The sequence below is a fragment of the Amborella trichopoda genome, chromosome 7 (assembly GCF_054954075.1).
Source record: "Amborella trichopoda isolate Santa Cruz 75 chromosome 7, AtrichopodaSantaCruz75HAP2 v2.0, whole genome shotgun sequence".
Lineage (NCBI taxonomy): Eukaryota > Viridiplantae > Streptophyta > Magnoliopsida > Amborellales > Amborellaceae > Amborella > Amborella trichopoda.
Window position 1 is genome coordinate 16,706,008 of NC_142342.1, and position 23,269 is coordinate 16,729,276.

Below are 23,269 nucleotides of genomic sequence, written 5' to 3' on the forward strand. Positions count from 1 at the left end.
TAGCAAAGGTGACGCTCAAAGGCCACCTTGGTTCACACAAAGCCTCGGTGAGCCAGATTGGCTCACCCCCCACCAAGCTTTCGTCGATGAATTCATTGGTGCCAAGCTCCCCTACTCGTGGGAGGTTCTTCACGTCAGGAATGTTGCCTAAAGGCTGGGCCATGAAGCTGGAGCAAAGGCTTCATTGCCGCGCGCAAGTCACTAAGGGGCCACGACGCTGTTATTCCACGACTGTGGACAACGATGCCTAACGCCGCCAGCTCTTGCCTTCTCCTTCTTTCATGTCTTCTCTCTGCTCTCGTCTCTTCTCTTTTCTTCTCTTCTTGCTTGACTGAAGGATAGACTTGGTCTAGCACTGCCATAGCGGTCTGGTTATCGAGTAGTATTGTCGTCGTGCTGGTCCAGAGTACTATGCTCATCTTACTGCCATACCAGATTAGGACAGTTATATCGGCCTTGGTTTCAAGTAGTATTGCCATAGCGCCGGTCTGAGTTACCATGCCCGTCTTACTACCACTCCGAGTCGGTCACTGTATTGATCCATCTATCAGGCTACGCTCGTCTCCTTATCAAGTCCTCTTCTCTTTTCTCCCCTTATTCGAATCATCTTCTTCATCACCGTAACTTCTCATTTTCTCTGCCATCTGAATGTGCACATCTGTGCATGTTTGCACCAAGACAAGGGTGGGTTCCTCGACCCACTTGTCTTGCAAATTAACCATGTGAGTGCTTTGCAGAAAACAAGGAGATTGCAGATCAAGGGATGTGATTCCGAACCAGCTGAAGCAGCTGGGGGGCTATCCATCGTGATTTAAGAGGGCGTTCGCACTAGTCAGCCCGAGTAAGTCACGGACCCAAGTGAGGTTGGTCTCCACCTCATGTTTAAAATTCCTCTCTCACTAGTTGGCCACTTGCCGTGTTTTGTGAACAAGGTTCTTGAGAGAGCGGTCACAAGTCTCGGGTCTTCCAAATCCAAGACACGTGTCACCTGATTATCTAGATACGGGGGGCGAGATCGAGGCACCCGACCAAAGACGAGAGGAGGAGAGTGAAGGGAAAGCGTGCTAGGGGAGAGAGAGAGAGGTGGGAGAGTACGAGATAGAAGAAGTAGTGAGGAGAGAAGAGCAGGAGAAAGAGGCGCACAGATTGTTTTGGGGTTTTCAAATTGTAAGTCTTAATGTCACCCATTGGATTGCTCAAGAATCCAATGGCCAAAATTTGGCCAACTCACCATTTCATCTTACTATGATACAACGGTTGCATCATATCATTTCTCATTCCCATAAATAGGAAGCATCTACAAAACGCTTATAGGTGAAGTTCTACAATGCTTCACCTATACCTCATTACCGTCCAAAGTTCATCTCACGGTCACAGTTGTCCAGTAGTATTTGAATTTTTATAATTATTTAACTAATCAGTCTAAAATTTGGGACATGTGTACATATGACCAAGTCGCACCAAAATAAAATATTAGAAAAATAATAGTCATAAAATAAAAAGATGAAATTACCCTTGAAACTTTATAGGGGTATTTTACATAATTTGTATCATTCAAATTATTTGTCTTATATTTTATTCATGTGTATCTCACTAAGGCACACACACCTACAACATTTCAAATAATTACGATTTGTAAAAAGATATTAAAATTAAAACACTATCAGACATCTGTGACCGCGTGATAAACTTTTTATGGTGATAAAACCATAGGTGAAGTACTGCAGAACTTCACCTATAGACGTTTTGTAGCCTTGATATATATATATATATATATATATATATATATATATATATATATATATATATATATATATATATATATATATATATATATATATATATATATGAATGAAAAATCTGGGTTTAGCCCACTAACTCATATGAACAAATGAGCCCAACGGCCCAGATTGAATCGGCCCATCTGTGATCACGACTTCATTTTGTATTTTAATTTTAATGTTTTTTCTATAAATCCAAAACATTTGAAATTTTAGACGTATGTTCTTCTCATCAAGTTACACCTAATAAAATTATATAAAAAAATTATTTAAAAAAAAGACCAAAATACCCCCAAAATATGTTTGGGGTATTTTGGTAAATTTATTTCATGTAAAATATTTTTTTTATATTTTTCAAAGATTCAAATATTTTTTATGTACACACTCCTAAAATTATAAGTGATTAAAATTTGTATAAAAAATATTAAAATTCAAACACTACTGGATATCCGTTATCATCAGATCAGCATATATTCAATCTGGGCCGTTAGGCTCATATGTTTTATATGAGCTAGTGGGCTAATCCCAGATTTTTCCATATATATATATATATATATATATATATATATATATATATATATATATATATATATATATATATATATATATATATATAAGGTTGCAATCGTAAACAATCCATTTAAGGTGCACCTCCAAATTTGATCATCATATATAATTTTGATGTAAAAAATTATTAAGATTATCTTAAAATCCCTTTTCATCTCTAATTATAAAATTTGAAGCTCCAAAATTGGAAATCAAGTAGATCTATAAACATATGAAAATTTTGAAAATGAACGATCTAGATAATGTATTTGAATTTTATATTTTTATTTTTACAAATATAAATTAGTGGAAATTTAAAAAATATTCAAATATAATAAAAAGACCAAAAACAATTCAAAAAAATAAATTGACCAAAATACCCTTATAAATTTCAAGATATTTTAGTTAGTTTAATTTTTACTAATTATTTTCTTAATATTTTTGTTAGGTGTGCCTTGAAGAGAAATGTGGACACCCCAAATTTCATGTAATTTGAATTTGTATATAAAAAATACTAAATTTGAAATATAAAATGCAATTATGATTGTTAGATCAACAATGATTCAATCTAAGCCATTGGGCTTACACTATTCCTTAAAAATCAAATAATATAATAAAAATATCAAAAATTTAATTAATAATAATTAAATGAACCAAAATACCCCAAAAATATTTAAGGGTATTTTGCTTAATTTATCTTTTGCGAATTATTTTTTTAATATTTTTGTTTGGTGGATCATGAAGGAAAGATTGGACGTATCAAATTTCATGTGATTTAGATTTGTAGAAAAAATATTCAAATTATATATCAAATGTAGTTGTGACTGTCAGACCGACCCAAATTTAGTATGAGCGGTTGGGCTTATACTATTTCATCAGCTAGTGGGCTTATATGATCATTTCCTATATATATATATATATATATATATATATATATATATATATATATATATATATATATATATATATATATATGAAAAATCTAAATATATGTATAGAGAGAAGCCGATGTCTACCATTTAACTGACATTTATGGTAAACACCTAATGGCCCAGATTGAATATAGGCCGATCTAAGGGTCACAACTATATGTCGTATTTGAATTTTAATTTGATTTTTTTTACAAATCTAAATCACTTGAAATTTGAAGGTCATTTTAAAAAAATAGGCAAATCTAATATAAATATTAAAAAATAATTCAAAAATTTAAATAGACCAAAATACCCCTATAACTTTCAGGGTTATTTTGGTCAATTTATTTTTTACGAACTATTTTTTTAATATATTTTTTAGATGTACCTCGATGAGAAGTGTGGATGCCCCAAATTTCATGTAATTTTAATGGAAAAATATCTCCGTACCCTCTATTTTTAAGTTTCATTTGCATAGACCCAAGGTTTTAAAAGATATCTTAAGGTATAAGAATTATAGATTTTATTCTTCTAACCCCTTGAGCTAATTTAAACATGTTTTTTTAGGCCAAACAAATCTAAAAATACATGTGTTTTCTAAAAGCCATTCTCCCAAACTTCAAGAGAGAGAGAGAGAGAGAAGGGTTTCATGAAGGTGAGAGGTTACTGGGGGAGAGAGAGAGAGAGGTGTTTGGAGAAAGAAGGGAGGAGAGAGAGAGAGAGTGAGACACATGAAGAAAGAGAAAGAGAGAAGTTTGGGGTATAGAAGTGAAGAGAGAGAAATGATTGGGTTTAGAAAGAGTTTGCCTTTCACACATTTGTTTAGGTTACAAAATAGGTTTAAAGTGGCTAGGGGGCTAGAATATATCTTTTAAAACATTGGGTTTCTCAAGAAATGAAACCTAAAATTAGGAGATATGGAAATATTTTCTCAATTTTAATTTGTATTTAAAAATATTAAAATTTAATTATAAAATATAATTATGACTATTAGATTGGCCAATATTCAATCTTGGCCATTGGGTTTTACACTATTCCATCAGCCCATAGGCCATTGGTCAAATTTGAGTTACTTTTTAGAGGTCTACAAGGTTAGGACTTTAGGATATTAGTTTCAAGTTTTAGGTGTCAAATTGGTGTCTGGGGTAGTTTTCTATATTTCTTAGACTCAGGGGTATCTAATCTAAGATGATAATCTTGGTCAATTAAGATAATTTTTTAGCCTAATTTTAGGTTCGGAAAGGTGACTAGGTACAAGGTTGCAGGTTTTGGGGAATTCTAATGGGTCATGTTCACTAAGTTCAATATGGTTGGACTCATAATTTGAGGTTCATAGAAATTCTATTAACCAGACCGGTTTCATCCAAATCCACAGTCTGGATGGGAAATTACCAGGGTCTAAAACAAGGGTGCGGTTTGTATAGAGCTGAGGCTCTAAACAATCAAAGTAAAGCACACCTTCAAATAGTGTCAAGAAATGGTTTCAATACTGGAAATCTTTGTGATAGCCTTAAATATATTTTTGTATTTAACTATAAAATTTAAGGCTTCAAATATTAGATTGAGCAGATCTATGAAAAATTGAAAATCTTGAAAATTGACGGTCCAAAAATGCGTTACAAAATGCACTATTGCCAAACTTGATGTCAAGATGTGAAATCGATTTTTTTCTCATGTCCATGCATCTTGATGTCAAGATGAACGATTTGAGGATATTTGAGCATAAATAAATAAATAAAGAGTAATGATCCTATGAGATCCTCCCACACCCGTGTGTGTAGGACCCCAAAGAATCACCATTAAATTTGACACAAGTCTCTAAAAAAATCAAGTTCCACATTGATAACTTTTATAGAGATTTGTACCAAATTTAATGGTGATCTTTTAAGATCTTACACACATCATAGGATCATTACTCATAAATAAAGCCTCTTCTAGTGAAATGTTTGAGGTGGGCTTTAATTTGATTGTTTAGAGCCTCGGCTCTATATAATAATTCGTGTATACTTTCATCTATACTTTATTTTAAAAACCGAATCCAACTCTTTTCAAAGTAAAACCGGGAGGCATGCAACTCGAGATGACTCTACATTTCTAAAATCTCGAGATTACAAAACCCTACTTCATTTGATTTCATATATTCACCAACTTCCACAATTTTACCATTTCTCTATCTCTCTCTGTTTTGTAAAGTAATTTTTCCTTTCCCCACCATCATCACAGGGTGAGCAATCTTGAGAGAGAGAGATTTAGGCTCTGAAATGATGAGCCTCTCTATTTCTTCATTTGTGTGCTAATCAATTAGAGTGGAACATATGTATGACTTTATTTGGAGGTTTAGTTTGATATTCAAAGATTTGAACTGTTCTTGAACAGCTCTTTTCCAGCACGTCTATTACAGTGAAGGAATTCCATTCCCCTCCACCGTATCAGTAGATCCTCTAACTTTATGCATAGAGTAGGAGACCATCCAGGACATTATCTCAAAAATGGAGAGAGAGAAGAAGAGGCATAGGAACACTGCTCAGACAACCAATGACACAGTGCAAATAATCAATGGTGGTGGTTCTGACCGCTTAAGGGAATTGCCTAAGCCTATTCTTTATTCAATTCTTTCCCTCTTGCCAATCAAAGATGCAATAAGAACATCAGTCCTATCCCATAAGTGGAAGAATGTTTGGACCAAGATTCCCCACTTGAATACAGATCTGCAATCCGTGCTCCCGAGGAGATTTCCTTATCGTAAAGCTACCAAGAAACACGAAAGGTTTATCTATGGCGTAAATCGAATCTTTATTCATCGCAAGAGCTTGATTCAAAGGTTTAGCATAGAGGCTGACTTCTGTCTTTGCCACAATGCTCTGGATATGTGGATCTTTCTCCTAGTAGACAGAAAGATTGAGGAACTCTTTCTCTGCAACCAGCGTCTCACGAAGGAGTCCAACAAAGTTTATGAGGTACCCAATCTTTTGCTCAATTGTAAGTCACTGAAGTTGTTGGAGATTGTTGATTGCAAGCTTAAACCTCCACCCAACTTTAAGGGTTTCAGCAATATGAGGACTCTCAAGCTCAATCAATGTGTACTAAGGGATAGCTTGGTTCAAGCCATATTGAAGTCTCCACTTCTTGAGACACTAGACTTCTGTGATTGCAAGCTAGAACCCAGCTCCAATTTTGTTTGTTTTCCTAGAGTAAAAACTCTTAAGTTTAACCGATGCGAAATCGCAGAGATCCTGATTGAGAGTATACTTACAAAATCTCGTTGTCTTGAGTTCTTATTAATAGATGATTGCTGGGGTTTCAACCATATTTTGGTTAGTCTTCCGAATCTTCGAGTGTTACATGTTAAGTGTGCAGTCACTGTTCATCTTGAGAAAACACCAAAGCTTGAGGATGTTTTACTTTCACCAACTTTTCTTTGTAAAGAACAGGAAGATGATTATAGAGCAGCGCTCTCTGACCGCAAAATCTTTTGGGGTCATTTGCTGCGTGTTGAAACCCTTTCCCTTGGATCTCTCATTATAAGGGTAGCTGCTTCTTTCTTCATGCTCTTATTAATGTTCGCATATTATTGATTGTGAAGCTATATATGTTTTGACATGTTCTCTTGGATCTAGGGCCTCGGTTCAATTGCCATTAATTGGTATTCTGTGGGGACATTTGAGAATTTAAGCAAGTTAGAGCTGGGAATTTTACCTATCGAAGAAAAGGACAGAAGCATGGTTTCCAACTTGCTTCGTGTTTCTCCTTTTATAAAGAAACTCATTGTTGGGGTTAGACTTCTTACTCCTCAAAACCTTAGCTTTGCCTTATGCTTTATTGTTCCTAATTTGTTATTTTCATTGTAACTGATCATGCGCTCTGAGTTTTTGTTGCCATTACAAAGAAATGCAGGTCTAGTCATGACAAAATTGAAAGTGATAGCTCTGAGATATTCAAATTTGAAACTCATGGTACTTCGGTGTTTATTTTGTTCCATTTTCCTACATATGACTCTGGTTCTGTGGTGCAGGATGACCCTCACAGGCATGCAATTGAATCTTATTGTGAAGACAAGTATTGGGAGACCCAAGAATCTTGCCATTGCCTCATGAAACATCTTGAGACCATTCACATATCAGTCTCAAGAATCTACCTCCTGCATAGGCTGTATGGTAGGCCAGGTTATGAAATCGCAAGAGCAGGGCCTATTTTTGATATGGAATTTGCGAAATTCTTACTTGGCCATTCGTGTGTGTTGAAGACAATGAGAATCCATATGCGTTTGCTGTCCCATAACCGGAAGGAAGACAAGGATGTGATCAGAGCAGATCTCATGCGAGTTAAATGGGCATCTCCCGATGTCAACTTAATATTCCCTTGAATTTGTGGAGATTTTTTCCAAATGAACTACTAGCAATATTGGACGTGCTTACTGCTGCACATGGATTTTCTAGTTTTCTGTGATCGTTTCATACTTCAGAGAAAATAAAATTACTCAGTCTTCTAAAACAATTATCATAATATCTCTGTCTTATATGATGCTAAATATATTCTTAATTTGTTTTTGCTGTCCGTCGATTGGTTTTCTTTCAGGCAAATAGTTTGGAACTTCATATGAATTTAGGCAACAAAGTAGATTTAGCATTGACCTGAGAATGTTTGAAAGTACAACTTTTTCTTCAAATGCATTTTTAGGACCAACACAATATTTGTTAACTTGTTTACCTCGTAGAATCACATTTGCAATGACGAATTGGAATGGGAATAAATATATTACGCAATTTCTTTCAGGATGGTATACAATGAGACCATTTACCTTTGATACAAGGAGGCGACAATTACTTACAACCATGCGATGAAAAAATTTATTTTGAAGTTTGAGTTTGGTCGATAGAATAAATGCAACTATTTAATTTCACATCCAATGGTCAAGATCAATTGTGACTATCTTATATCAAAGATAAATGGTCTCACTATATACTTTTCCATTTCTTTAACCTTGATCATGATATTTATGAGTGACACAGTCATTTAGAATCATAAAATATTAACAGAGGCATAAGACTAGAGACAATTGTACTTATATACAACTGACCAGATTGGGTATCAGGCTCCCTAGAGGAGGGCTGTTAAGGGGCCCTAGGCAGCTTTAACCCAAAAACATGCGTATTGCAAGTTTGGGTCCTAAAATGTAGTTTCCAGCCCAATCAAATTCATGATAATGAGGCCTGAGCTTGGCTCAGGTACCTGGGGCCAGGCATGGATTGATATGGCCCCAAAATATTTTAGGTCCTTAACGAACTTGTGCCCAGCTTGCATGCCTGAACATGCAGCTTGAAACCAAGCCTGGCATTAAAGCACATGGGCTTACAAGGTCAGTTAACAGCCCTACACTAAAGTCAACCAAGAAGAGAATACAACTAGTTGACCTACCCATACCCAGAAACGGTTTTTATGAGTGTGTAGAAATGAGTCGCCTCTTTTTTTTTTTTGGGTAATTAATGAGACGCCTCTTAGAAATCTATTTTTGATTTTTGGACTTAGTTTTTAACGACATGTAATCTCTAACATGAAGATCATGAAAATAAATAAGTAAATAAATTTTAAAAATTAGAAATAATAATTCTATTAAAAAAACATTTAAACTGTTAGTTTCAATTATTTGTAGATTGACCATCTATTTGCATTCATTTTTAAAATGGATGCTTTATACTTTGGAACCGCATATTGTAGAAATGTGGTCCAACACGCACGAAACAATTTTCCTAATTTGAACTAATGTTGTTGGGAGTGGTCCGGTGACCAAAAAGTGAGGCCATCTATTCGGTCAAATCACCTGAACCGGGTCAGTTCACCGGTCAGACTTGTCCATGGAATTAAATAATTAATAAAATTACTAAGATAAGGGAAATTTGGGAAAATAGGGAAGATTTTGGAAAATTAAGAAACAATCTACATAAACAAAAAAAATTCATAAAAATAGCAACAAAAATAATTTATCAAGGCTCAAACCGAAATTGAAATCCATTGTTTAAATTTTCAATCTTGTTTTCTCTTCTCCTTTTTTTCTATTTTTTGCACTTTTCTTTTTCTTGTTTTCATTTGCTAAAATGAAATTGAAAGAAAGTAAAAAAATTGTCCTGAATGTTTTTCTTTTTTGTTTTTAAAAATAATCTTCCATGTGATTTTTTCGAAAATATGAAAATACACATGACAAACTTCAAAAATTTTAAAGGAAAAGTATAAAATAAGACCATTTATATTTTGCACAAGGTGGTCACAATTAATCTTTTGTACAATCTCATTTTTAAAAGGGTGCGGTTTGTATAGAGCCTAGGCTCTAAACAAACAAATAGTAGCCTCGAGAAATGTGGTTTCAATATTGGAAATCGTCATGATAGCCTTAAAATATCGTTTTATATTTATTTATAAAGTTTAAAGCGTCAAAACTAGTGTAGATCGACAGATCTATGAAAACTTGAAAATCTTGAAAATTGACGGTCCAAAAATGTGTTATAAAAGATACTATTTCTAAAACTTGAAATCTATTTTTTTCTCATGTCCATGCTTCTTGATGTCGAGATGATCAATTTGAAGATATTTGAACATCAAAACAACCTTTTCTAGTGAGATTTTTGAGATAAGCTCAAATTTGATTGTTTAGAGCCTCGGCTCTATATAAACTTTTCCCTTTTAAAAAATACAAAATTCATTCTCTTTTTTTTCTTTTTCATTTACTTTTTTAGTTTTTCCTTTTTTTTATTTATGTTCATCTCCACGTAGAAATTGAAAAAAAAAAAAAAAAAAAAAAAAAAAAAAAAAAAAAAAAAGAAGAGAAACAAAACAAAAAAACAAAACAAAACAACAACAAATAAGTAAAAACTGAAAGAAAAAAGCCCCAACCATGTTTATGTTTTCTTCTCTTCAATACTTCTTTTCTTTGTTTGTTTTTTTTTAAAAAAAAAATCTGATGACACAAAGAAAAATAATAATATAAAACTAAAAACATAGAAGTTATTTCTCTATTCTTTTCTTTTTGGTGTTTTTCAATCATGCATCTTTTTTTTGCTCTATTTTTTCTTTTTGGATTTTTTAAATTATTCACCTTTTTTCTGCTTTTTGTATTTTCCAAATCGAAATGTTAAAAAAGTTATAACAAATAAAAAATGTAGAATCTCACAGGAATCACAGAAAAATCTCACCATAGCATAATCTTTTTTCCTAAAATCCGACAAGGTTTGCCAAAAAATATATTTCTATTATTTTTGCATATTCTAAAATTAATAACTAAATATTAAAGTGGCTCAAAACATACCAATTATTCACTTTTTTTTCTTTTTATATTTTCCAAATCAAAATCGTAGAAAAGTTAAAAACAATTAAAAAATTGCATAATCTCACGGGCTTCACAGAAGAATCTCACCAGGGCTTAATCTTTTTTTTCTAAAATCCAACAAGGTAAAAAGCCAAAAAATATATTTTTATTTATTTTTTATATTATAAAATAAATAACTAATTATTAAAGTGGCTCAGAACATACCACCTGGTCCAAACTATCCTGGAAGTTATTAACCCTCTTTCTCTCTCTTAATGTCTTTTTAATGTAAATCCCTAAATATTATTTTTTCTATTTTACTCTTCTGTTAAACCCTAAAGATGCCTGCATCCTTTGTTTTTCAAACAAGAGAGGGCAAAAATATCCCTCGATTCTTGGACTGACCAAACCAGAAATGATGTTGGTTCATTGGTTCCCGATTCAAATAGACCGGTCCGGTTTGATGCCCTCCTTACTAAACCAACTACTAGTTATGTCTAAGCAACTTTTAAGATTCGAGGTGTTAAAAGAGCTAGGAAAAAGAGCTACAGTGTCAGTCAACGACTCAAATTGAATTTGAGTCCGATACAATAGTCACAATTTCATTTTGTATTTAAATTTTTATTTTTTTTATGCAAATCTAAATCACATAAAATTTTGAGTGTCTATTATAAAAAAAACATGAGATTCTAATAAAAAATATATAAAAATAATAATTCATAAAATATAAATGACCAAAATACCCTTAAAAATTTTAGGGGGTATTTTGATCAATTTATATTTTATGAATTATTTATTTTTTATATTTTTATTAGGTGCACCTTAATGAGGAATGAACGCCTAAAATTTCAAGTGTCTTGGATTAGTAAAAATAATAATAATAATAACAATAATAACAATAATAACAATAATAATAATAATAATAATACACAATAAGGTTGTGACCATCAGATCGACTTATATTCAATCTGAGATTTTGGTTGACATTGTAGCTATCAGCCCATAGGCTGATAGAATCCATTCATATATATATATATATATATAAGTTCAAGTTAGAAGGGGTTGTGATGAGTGTATTTATCAAAACAATCATTATTTTTTAAAAAATTATTTAAATAGGTAACTTTATCATTAAGTAAGATCAAAATTAAAATTTTTATAAAAGTATAATGCCATTTTGGAAGTTAGTGTCCTAGAATTTTATTTGTAGAGTATCATTGTCTTTTAGTTCAAATTTCAATTTTATCCTTTATAGAGATGACAAAAATACACTTTGTCTTATAGTAATGTTTACAAAGTAACTTTTTTTAAAAAATAGACAACAAAATTAATAAATCCACCATTCACAATTCTCTCTGTCTTGAACCTTTGTAATTTGAAGGGTTGTGAGGTTTAGAATATCCCTATATATATATATATATATATATATATATATATATATATATATAATGGAAGCATCTACAAAACGCCTACGCTTATTGGCGAATCTATAGTACTTCACATACACCTCATCACTGTCCAATGTTCATCATACAATCACAGTTGTCCAGTAATATTTAAATTTTTATAATTATTGTGCTAATCAGATTTTAGATCTAGGGCGTGTGTACATATAACCAAGTCGCACTAAAATAAAATATTAAAAAAACAGTAGTCATAAAATAAATGATAAAATTACCCTAAAACTTTATAGGGGTATTTTGTATAATTTGTATCATTCAAATTATTTGGTTTATATTTTATTCATCTGCATTTCACTAAGGCGCACACACCTATGAAATTTCAGATCATTATGATTTGTAGAACAAATATTAAAATTCAAACACTATCAAACATCTCGTGACCGTGTGATAAACTTTGAACGGTGATAAAGTCGTACGTGAAGTACTATAGAACTTCACCTATAGGTGTTTTGTAATGTTTTCATATATATATATATATATATATATATATATATATATATATATATATAATGACAAATGTTCAAAACGTTATTAATGAGAAGGAGTTACATAGAAACAATTACATCATCATAAATAACAAGAGAAGGTAAGGAAACGCCAATCTTGGCAAGCTTGTCAGCCACCTCATTGGGTTCCCTAAAAACATGGTGAAACGTAACCGTGACGGATGCTGCCATATCTAGACTATGAAACCAAATCGACCTAAGTTCCCAAGGAACTCTCTACTCCTATACCATCAAATCACATTCAAAGAGTCTCCCTCCAAGATACAAACAACATCCAAGTTCTTAGAAATAAAAATCTTAAGACCATTGAAGAGTGCTAAGATTTCAACGTGATTGGTTGTCTCTATGCCTATAGGACCAGCATAGAAAAAACAATTGAACCATTCTAATCTCTTACCACACCACCAAAACCTGCAAAACTAGGGTTGCCTAGAAAACTCCCATCAAAATTTAGCTTGAAGCTACCTGGTAGTGGTGCAGCCCAAATCGATCTCAGACAACATCTGACCAATCCCAATGTGAAGAGATTGGAGAGGTTAATTGAAACATCAACCCCAGAAATACCCCTTCCCTCTTTTGTAAGAGCCAATCAACACCACAAAGAATATTTAATATTGTTAAGGATCCTATCAAAAGATAACACATTCCCATCAAATGTCTTTCTCTTACGCTCTTTCCATATCTCCCACATAATTGCTCCTCTAGCAATCTTCCATATAACACTCCCAACTTTGGGTAAATTGAGAAAAACTAATCGAGTAACAACCCCAAGAACCTCTTATGGAAGAGCAACTTGAACCCCCAAATGAAAAAAAAACCAACACCAAATTCTCGAAACAAAGGAACAATGAAGAAAAAGATGAGCTCCAAACTCTCCATCTTCCTTATAAATTAAACAAATGTAAGGTAAAATTTTACACATTTTAATGAGGTTGTCCATTTTAAAAATCTTATTCTGGGCAGCCAACCAAAGGAAAACTTGTACTTTATGGGGAATAGACCATTTCCACACCTGAGCCACTTGAGGAAGATACCATCTAACACAGTCATTACGAAGCAATATATATGCAGGTCTAACTGTGAATAAACCATCACTCTCCACCTCTCAAATCCATTCATCCTCACTACTCTGAGGAATATAAACTCTATCCAAATCTTTCATAAGAGTTAGAAACTGAGAAAGAGTGAAGTCTGGCAGTCTATTGTAAATGAAATTAAGATTCCAAACAACACTATCGCCTCTCACCTCCACCAACTCAGCTATCTTAGCGTTCTTATTTTCCATCCTCTCAGGATAGTAGAGCTTTAAAGGCCCATCACCCAACCATTTATGATGCCAAAACAAAATCTAGCTGCCATCACCCACACATCATTGGATGTTTGGAACAATCAGTTGTTTACATAAGAAGATGGACCTCCAAAAATTAGATCTACTGGACCTGTCCCTACCTCCACCAATCCAAAGACCATATCTATCCACACCATATTTGGTGATAAGAACCTGACACCTAAGCTGGTCTCTATGAAGGTTATTATGCCACCACCACTTACATAAAAGAGCTTCATTGACAAATCTCAACTTTCTCAAGCCCAGGCCATCTTAGCTCTTGGGTGTACATACTTTATCCCACCTCAGCAAATAAAATTTCCCAGCCTCTTCACTTGAACCCCACAAAAAATTATGCATCTTCTCAATTGTTTCAATAACTGAAGTAGGCATCTGAAAGAGAGACATCAGGTAGACAGGGAGGTTTGCCAAGCACAATCTTAATAGGGTACCACTTCCTCCCAAAGATAGGAATTTTTTCGCTTCCAAATGTCCAATTTGCATTGGATTCTTTGAATGACTTTATATCATACTGAGACAGGTAGGTTAGTATCAGAAATAAGAAGGCCCAAATAAGTAAATGGAAAAGAATCCACCTTGCACCCCAAGGAATCTGCTAAGTCCTTCACTAGCGTCTCAGAGCAATTAATCCCGATCGTATAAGTCTTATCAAAAGTAACCTTCAAGCTCATAACCACTTCACAACAAGACAAAAACCTCCCCAAAGTATTCACCTTTGACAAATCAGTCTCGCAAAATATAAGTGTGTCATCAGCATACTGAAGATGAGACAAAATTGGCCCATCCCTACCACCTTTAAACCTTGAAAAATCGCCTCTATTTTCTACATTTCTAAGAATAAGACTATGACATTCAACATAGATAGTAAAGAGAAAATGAGACAACATATCACCTTGGCAGAGACCCCTTGAAACTCTAAAGAAACCCCTTGGACTTCCTTTGATTAGAATAGAGAAATGAACATAAGAGAGGCAGCCAAAGATCCAACTTCTCCACTTCTCCCCGAACCCCATTCTATTCAAAATTTTGAGCAAAATAGACCACTCTACTCTATCATATGCTTTTTTCATATCCAACTTGATTTCAACTCCCGGTTCCTGCGATGATAGTCTTGAATGAATACATTCCTGTGCAACTAAAACAACATTCCTGTGCAACTAAAACACTATCAGTAATCAGACATCCACGTATAAATACCAACTGAGGACCAGAAATAATAGAAGGTAACACCAGCTTCAATCGTTCAACAAGAATATTTGCAATAATTTTGGAGAGGCTAGTAAGCAAACTAACGGGCCAATAACAGACTATGAGGATAAGACATATTTCTTAGGGATTAGAGCAATGTAGGTAGAATTAACTTTCTTAAAAAGCTCACCTCTCAACAAGAACCCTCTAACCAAAATGAGTAATTCACCACAAATCATATCCTAAAATTTATGAAAGAAAAATAACGGAAAGCCATCAGGCCTAAGAGCCTTGTCCCCTAGCAAAAAAAACATAGCTCTCTTTAACTCTTCCATAGATACACCCGGCCTCTGACTGACTAGCCCTAGCTGAAGGTAAAACTTTAAATGGAACACGGTGCATTCTAAGAGCAAACATAACCTCAGTGGTAAAGGCCTTCTTAAAATGGCTAATAATACCTTCTTCCAAGTCAATTGAATCCTCCTCAGCTATAGCTAACCCCAATAGATCATTTTGCCACCTCCGCACATTAGCTATGGCATGAAAATGCTTAGTATTTAAATCCCTCTTCTTTAACCATCTAGCGTGAGACCTTTGCTTCCAATAAATTTCCTTAGAATTGAGGAGATCATTCAAAGACTTCAATTTTTCATTCTTATCCATCTGGATTTCCACTGATAACACTCATGAAAAAACTTGTTGATCAAGAACTTGAATCTCCATTAATAAAACATCAGTTTTAGTCTTGAAATGAAGTCTATTCTCCTTCTTCCAAGAAATAAGTTTATGCTTGATATTTAGAAGTTTTTTATGGAACTGATAGTCAAGGGAACCAAAAGTAACTGAATTTTCCTAAGTACTCGTAATGATATCAACCACCCCTTGCCCTTCCAACCACCTAATTTTAATCCTAAAAGATTTTGGACCAAAGTTTAAAAAACCGGATCGGTGACTTAAATCGTCCTCACCCATACCCATGTTGCATAGGTGGATCTGTGGATCAGATCAGACAATCGGCCGAATCGGCAATTTTTTGTCTCAAAAGTTTTTTAAAAAATCACTATAAATCCCTAAAAATAATGTTCTTATAGTTTCCAAAAGAAACTAGGAGTGGTGCATTAGGTATTTTCATTATTTTGTAAAAATAGATGAATATTGAGATGTTGTTTTCCTAGCTAGATGTCGGTATAATTATTAATTATAATGCAATATTACATCAAAATAATTTTAAAATATTTGAAAACACTTCTATATTATAAGATTAAATATAATAATTTCCCATATACAGTGAATTAGTATCACGTCGGCTGCATCAACGGTTTCGGCCTAAAATATTTTTGTACAAAAAATCACTATAATTTCTAAACAAATATAGTTTTTTTATTATTTTTTTAAAAAATAGCGGTAATTAACATTATTGTATAAAGAAATGAAAAATACTGAGAACTTGTTTTATTATTTTATATAACAACTTAATACAATTTAAAATTATATTTAATTTTTATTTTTGTATAAAATAATTTCTTATAATAATAAAAAATTAACAACATGTTATTTGTCAATATTTGTAAAAATTATAAATATATCAATTTAAAATTGCATTCTATATTAAATATGAAAATACCATAATCTATATAGCAATAACAATTTATTGCATAATATAGAAATTTTAAATACTAATAAATTATGCAATGTTTTAATATATTTATAAGAATAAAAATTTTAATCTAGCAATAATAATTTTAATGTAATTATAGTAAATAATTTAACAATTTTTATATAATTATATTCATTCGATGTGGTAATAGTAAAATAATTTTAATGTGATCATATTCATAATAGAAAACCACCTATATGACATTTGAAATAATTTAGATTGATTTTAAATTTATAATTATATTTATTAATAGTATTATAAATATTTATAATTATACAACTATAATTATAGGTGTGGTTAGCACTAGGTGCAAACTACGTGTCATTTTGAAAACGTTTAGGGATGGAGCACAAGTCCCATATCGTGGAAGTTAAGAAGACGAAGGCAGTGTAAAACCCTTTGGCTTGCCCCGTTACTTGACAAATGCTTCGCGTTGCAAGGAAAATTGCTGCAGAGACATCGTTCGATCGCCAATGTGGCGGCAGATTTGGTGATCCCATGATGTCACAAGACGGCCTCATAACATCAACACACAATTTAATGCAGAGAATTGATCGGATTTCGATTTTCTATTGAATCCGCAATGGGTTGAATGGTACTTAGTTTTTCCATTGAAACGGCAATGGGTTGAATGATACTTCCGGATCATCTGATCGGGTCATCGATCTTTAAAATACTGTTTTGGACCATCATCCACCCTACTTGTAGAAAATAAAATGGGTATACAGTCCGATCCACCCTACAATGGGTTGAATGATACTTCCGGATCGTCTGATTTAAAATACTGTTTTGGACCATCATCCATCCTACTTGTAGAAAAAGTAAAATAGGTATACAGTCCGATCCACCCTACTTGTAGAAAGTAAAATGGGTATACAGTCCGATCCACCCTACTTGTAAAAAGTAAAATGGGTATACAATCCGATCCACCCTACTTGTAGAAAGTAAAATGGGTATACAGTCTGAAGAAAGCCTAGATAAAGCTTTCATAGTAGCCAGAGGAAAACATTCAATCAATTTACTATCAACCAGACCATCATCCACCCTACTTGTAGAAAGTTAAATGGGTGTATGGTCCGAAGAAAGCCCGTTTTTCGATTGGATCCACAATGGGTTGAATGATACCTGATCCGGATCGTCCGATTTCAGATCGGGTCACCCATTTTTAAAACACTGTTTTGGACCATCATCCATCCTACTTGTAAAAGTAAAATAGGTGTATGGTCCGAAGAAAGACCAGGTAAACCCTACTTGTAGAAAGTAAAAGAGGTGTATGGTCCGAAGAAAGCCCAGGTAAAGCTTTCACAGTAGCCAGAGGAAAACATTCAATCTATTTACTATCAACCAGACCATCATCCACCCTACTTGTAGAAAGTAAAATGGGTGTATGGTCCGAAGAAAGCCTAGGTAAAGCTTTCACAGTAGCCAGAGGAAAACATTCAATCCATTCATTATCAACCAAAAGTCTGTCCAGGTTAAACATAGAAAGAGACACCAAACTATTATTGGACCATGTAAAAGACGTGCTAAGTAAGGGCAGATCCAATAAGGCATGCCGCTCAATAAGCCTATTAAAAAGTCCCATAGAAGAATTAATAGGACCTCCAGAAGAACATTCCTCAGGCCAACAAGTGAAATTAAAATCTCCCTAAAACAAATAGGATAAAGAGAGTTGCCCAACACATCAGATGAAACATTTAAAAAAGGTTATTTTAGGGAAGAACTAGAAGGACCATAAACATTCAATAGACCCCAAGATACACCCACAGTAGGCCCCCTAAAGAACACCGCAACAAATCTATCCTCATAACTCACCTTAGAATGTTGAAGGATCAAAGGATCCCACAACACCCAAATACCCCCAGACGCCCCAACAGAGTCAATACCAACAAAATCCATTGCACATGAGTCTCAAACTTCCCTTGCCCCAGAAAGATTGGGGCAAGGTAATTTGGTCTCTTGCAGTATCAAAATAGAAGGTTTCAACTTGCGAACAAGAAATAAAACATTCCAAGAAAGAATAGACATTAAACAGGGTTGGAAGAAGAACCTGGACCGTCCAGAAAAGGTCCAAATTGCAACTGAGCAATATGCGTCGCATCATCCATAGAATCAGAGTACGATGAAAGTGAGGAATCAGAAATGCCCTCCACCACAACTCCATCTTGATTCACGATCTTTGTTAGCTCAACACCCTGAAGTGGACCCCGAGCTGCTAGTATCGCAGATGACCTCTAAGACGCAGTTGTAACCCTATCCTTCTTAGATTTACTATTCTTTGTAATAGGCCTCTTCCCCACATCATGGGTAGGAGTCGAAAGAGTTATATCTTTCTACAGCTCCTTAGCTGCCTTGTGTTCATTCTTAATATCCTAAAAGAGAACTCCAATGGGCACTTCAAAATCCATACCAGTGTCAAACATCATCTTATCTATCAGAGCAATTTTGGCTTCAACCTCTGAATCCACTGCAGAAAGCTGAGCATCAGATGCCAGCATAAAAGGTTGAGCCACAGTGCTAGGGAGAAGCAAAAGAGTGCTAGGGAGAAGCAAAAGAGACTCCTCCATAGGAGGCATGAAAACCAAGGGGGGAAACACAATCACCTCCTACCAAAGCAAACTCAAGGAGTTCCTTCTCTACACCTTCCAAAGGATTCAAGGCATCCATAATTACCTCGACATCATCCAGCAAAACACCATCAACCCCCTCCCGTTCCTTGACAATCTCCTCATCAGACTCCAACATAAGCAAAGCTAAAGGGTAAAAGGAAGCCTTTGATGACCAGGCATGGCCTTCTTTGCTACCAATCTATAAGGTAATCGACGTATTCTAACTTTGAGCAACAAAGCACCAAAGAGTAGAAAGGAAGAATTGGTAAATCTTAGGAATACTCGTACCAATGTGGCAAGGTGAACTAACGAAATGTTGTGCACAGAAGCTCTAAACCCGATGGGTTGATTTTTGGCAAATAAAGTAAGATAAAAAAGAATCGACAAAAAAAAAAGCAACAAACTAAGGAAAAAAAAAAGTAAGAAATAAATAACAGAAAAAGAACATTAGGATTTACGTGGTTCATCACAATTGTGACTACATCCACTAGCAAAAACGATCGATGTTTTTCATTAAATCAAAGAAAGAAAATTACAAGGTAATTTACTTGAGATAACCAGAGACTCAATCTCTTACAAAGCTTTCTTCTCTACAATTTTCTCTCTCTGCAAAACCCCCAAAAGTTTCTCTCTATTATTTCAATACATACTTTTCTCTCTACAATATATCTCAATAAGAAAGGTCAAATCCAAAAGTGCACCCACATATAGCCTACTTTTTCCACACATGCTTTCTCTCTCTAGAAAAGTATCTTTATATAGAGAAAATAAAGCCCCAAAGACAAGTACATCAAAACCAATCTCAGCTTCATAACTTTATCAAAAAGAAACTTTATCCCTATCCATGTGGACTCAAAGTCTCGTTTTAATCTAAGTAAGACTTATCTATAAACTTAGATAATAAACAATAGGCCCTACTCAAATAAATAAGAAACCTAGAGAGAACTAAGGGCAAAATCTTTATGCCATTATCTCTTACCAATTTAGAGATATCCATAAAATATTTGTTTCCTAACATTTAGGATTCACATCCCAATAAAATATGGAAATCTAATCGAGATTTATCTTGAAATACAAGATAAATCAATAAATCTCTACCTTGGCTTAAATTCCAAAAGATATGCCCATCGACCGTTTCCTCCACACGCACCTCACAGGCACTCACTTGAGCATGAGCAACACATTAGTCAAGTCCAAGCATAGTTTGTAATTTTTTTTCTTTGATTTAGTGAAAAACATTGATCATCTTTGCCCATAGATGTAGTCATAATTGTGAAGAACCACGTAAATCCCGGTGTTTTTTTTCTGTTATTTATTTCATGCTTTAAATTTGTTGCTTGTTGCTCGTTTTTTGTTTTTGCCGATTCTTTTTTTCCTATCTTATTTGCCAAAAATCAACCCATCGGGTTTAGAGCTTACTCGCACAACAAGTGGTATCAGAGCACGGTTTGGGATTGTCGGTATGGCGGTAAAGTTTTGAACAAAAAATTCGAGGTAAAGAAATTTGATGGAAAAAATAAATTTGGAATTTGGAAAATCAATGTTTGGGATTTGCTAGTGCAACAAGGTTTACATAAAGCTGTGAAAGGAAAGTCGAAGAAAGAAGAATCCATGTCTGATAAGGACTGAGAAGACTTGGATATGAGAGCTGTGAGCACTATTCGATTGTGCGTATCGAGTGAAGTATTATTTAATGTCATTAATGATGATTCAACATCAAATCATTGGTCAAAGATTGAGAGTGTATATGACGAAGAACTCATAAATCGACTGTTTTTTAAGCAAAAATTGTACACCCTATGGATGAATGAAGGTACAAATATCTATGAACACCTAAATTATTTAAATAAAATTATTTGTGAATTATTGAATATTGGTATTAAAATGGATGATGAGGATATGGCTATAATTTTGTTATCCTCACTTCCTTATTCGTATGAGCATCTAGTCACAACATTGATATATAGAAATATACCATAGAGATGGAGGATGTAACTTCGACTCTTCTCTCTAACGATTTGAGAGAGAGACATGATAATGGTCAGCCACATGTAGATGGTTTAGTGGCTAGAGGAAGATCTGTTGAGAGAAGTGGAAAGAGAAATGAAAGACATGGTTGGTTTAGATCCAAATCCAAATAAAAAAATATTTATTGCAATTACTGCAAGAAAAAAGTGCATGTTAAGAAGAATTGTTGGAAACTCAAAGAGAAACAAAGATGAGCTTCTGAAGTAGCCAATATAGTTGATGGAAGCTCGATAAGTGGAACAGATAATGTGTTGTTGGTCTCGACAATTTGTGATAACTCTAAAGACTCGTAGGTTCTTGATTCAGGATGTTCTTATCACATGTACCCTCATCGGGATTAGTTCACCACATATAAGAGCATTGATGGTGGATCAATTTTGATGGGGAATGATGAGGTTGCAAGACCATTGGTGTTGGGATAATTGCTATCAAGATGTATAATGGAGTTGTCAGAACCTTGGATAGCTTGAGCGAATAAGCATATCATCCACATACAGAAGGTCAAGTGCCTGAGGACTGAAAATGGTGGAGAGTACACTTCAGTAGAGTTTGTGAATTTTTACAAGAGTGAAGGAATTGTTCGTCACTTTACCACTCTGAAGACGCTGCAACAGAATGGAGTTGCTGAGCGCATGAACAAGACACTTTTAGAGAAGACCCACAACATGTTGAGTAATACTGGTTTGTCAAAGGACTTTTGGGCTGAGGCGATCAATACGACGTGTTACCTCATCAACATTACCTTCTACAACAATAGATTACAAAACACTAGAAGAGGTACGGTCCGAAAAAGCTGTCGCTTATTCTCATTTAAGAATTTTTTATTGTTCTGCTTATGTTCATGTGAATGATGATAAATTTAGTCCAAGGTCAAAGAAGTGTATTTTATTTGGTTATGTAAATGGGGTTAAGGGCTATAGAATGTGGTGCCCAAATCCTCAGTTGCCTAAGTTTATTGTCAGTTGTGATGTTAAGTTTGACGAATCTGCCATATTAAAGCACATTCAACACGGTGCAGAAAAGAAAAAATTGCAGCAGTAGTGATGCAATTGAGGTAGAGTTGACAATTCCAAAAAATATTCCAAATTATGTTCCAGAAATTCCTTGTGAGAGAATGGAGGAAGATGTTGACCTTGAGGAGGTTGTTGAATCTACTCCACTGGAGGAGGTCTTTGAATATATTCGAGTTTTACTTGGTGGTGGTATAAGATCAATGGGCTAGAAATGTAATCTTTTAAAAAATTTCTATTGTATAAAAACTCAAGGGTTTAAATACATGAATATTTCAATACAAAACCATAATACATATATTTCAGCCTATAAACATGGTTTATACACATTTGAATAATAAAAATTTATTTAAACTGAATACAATATTCAAATATTCACATTATACATCTCTACAACATATTGCATGACTTGCACTCGCAATTCCTTATTATATCAAAATTATATGATAATTTCATCTTCATTCTTAGTCATCATCATATATCATAATATCTCATACACATCGTACACTTGATCATAATATTTCAATAAGATTTCAATTCGCATAAACAATAATGTATAGCATTAAAGCTCATACCACAAGATTAAAAAAACAATCTCAATATTCACACAACATACTCAATTTAACCAATCATGAATTCATTTAATAACTGTAAATATATCAAATTTAACATGCAAACATACATGGGGAAACCATGGTTCGAACCACTTGTGCCTAGGCCACGAAAGGGCCTTTTGAGGACTTAATTTTGTCTCATTGTCTAAGGCACGGGTGATAATAATAACTCAAGAAGATAAATCCAATGGGAATCAAATGATCACATTTATTTCACTTAATGAGGATCAAATAATGAGATAGACATGTATCAAAATAGCCCTTCAAAGTTTGAGAGAGATATTACACAAAATAATGAAGTTAGGGTGAAA

The 23,269-nt window shown here is 33.9% G+C and overlaps 1 protein-coding gene across 1 annotated transcript; it reads left to right on the forward strand.

Annotated features, from left to right (window-relative positions):
* The first annotated feature begins 5,288 nt into the window (after window positions 1–5,288).
* Window positions 5,289–7,732, forward strand: LOC18426038 (F-box/FBD/LRR-repeat protein At1g13570). The gene is made up of 3 exons (XM_006830524.3): window positions 5,289–6,765; window positions 6,856–7,011; window positions 7,251–7,732. The coding sequence occupies exons 1-3, from the start codon at window positions 5,728–5,730 to the stop codon at window positions 7,599–7,601; spliced, it is 1,545 nt and encodes a 514-aa protein (XP_006830587.1). The 5' UTR covers window positions 5,289–5,727; the 3' UTR covers window positions 7,602–7,732.
* The last annotated feature ends 15,537 nt before the right edge of the window (window positions 7,733–23,269 follow it).

What these genes read in the sequence shown, in the direction of transcription:
- LOC18426038 (XM_006830524.3), top strand. Translation starts at nt 5,728, where the DNA reads ATGGAGAGAGAGAAGAAGAGGCATAGGAACACTGCTCAGACAACCAAT. An exon ending in TTGGATCTCTCATTATAAGG is followed by an intron (nt 6,766 to 6,855) that starts GTAGCTGCTTCT and finishes TCTTGGATCTAG; the next exon opens with GGCCTCGGTTCAATTGCCAT. An exon ending in TAAAGAAACTCATTGTTGGG is followed by an intron (nt 7,012 to 7,250) that starts GTTAGACTTCTT and finishes TCTGTGGTGCAG; the next exon opens with GATGACCCTCACAGGCATGC.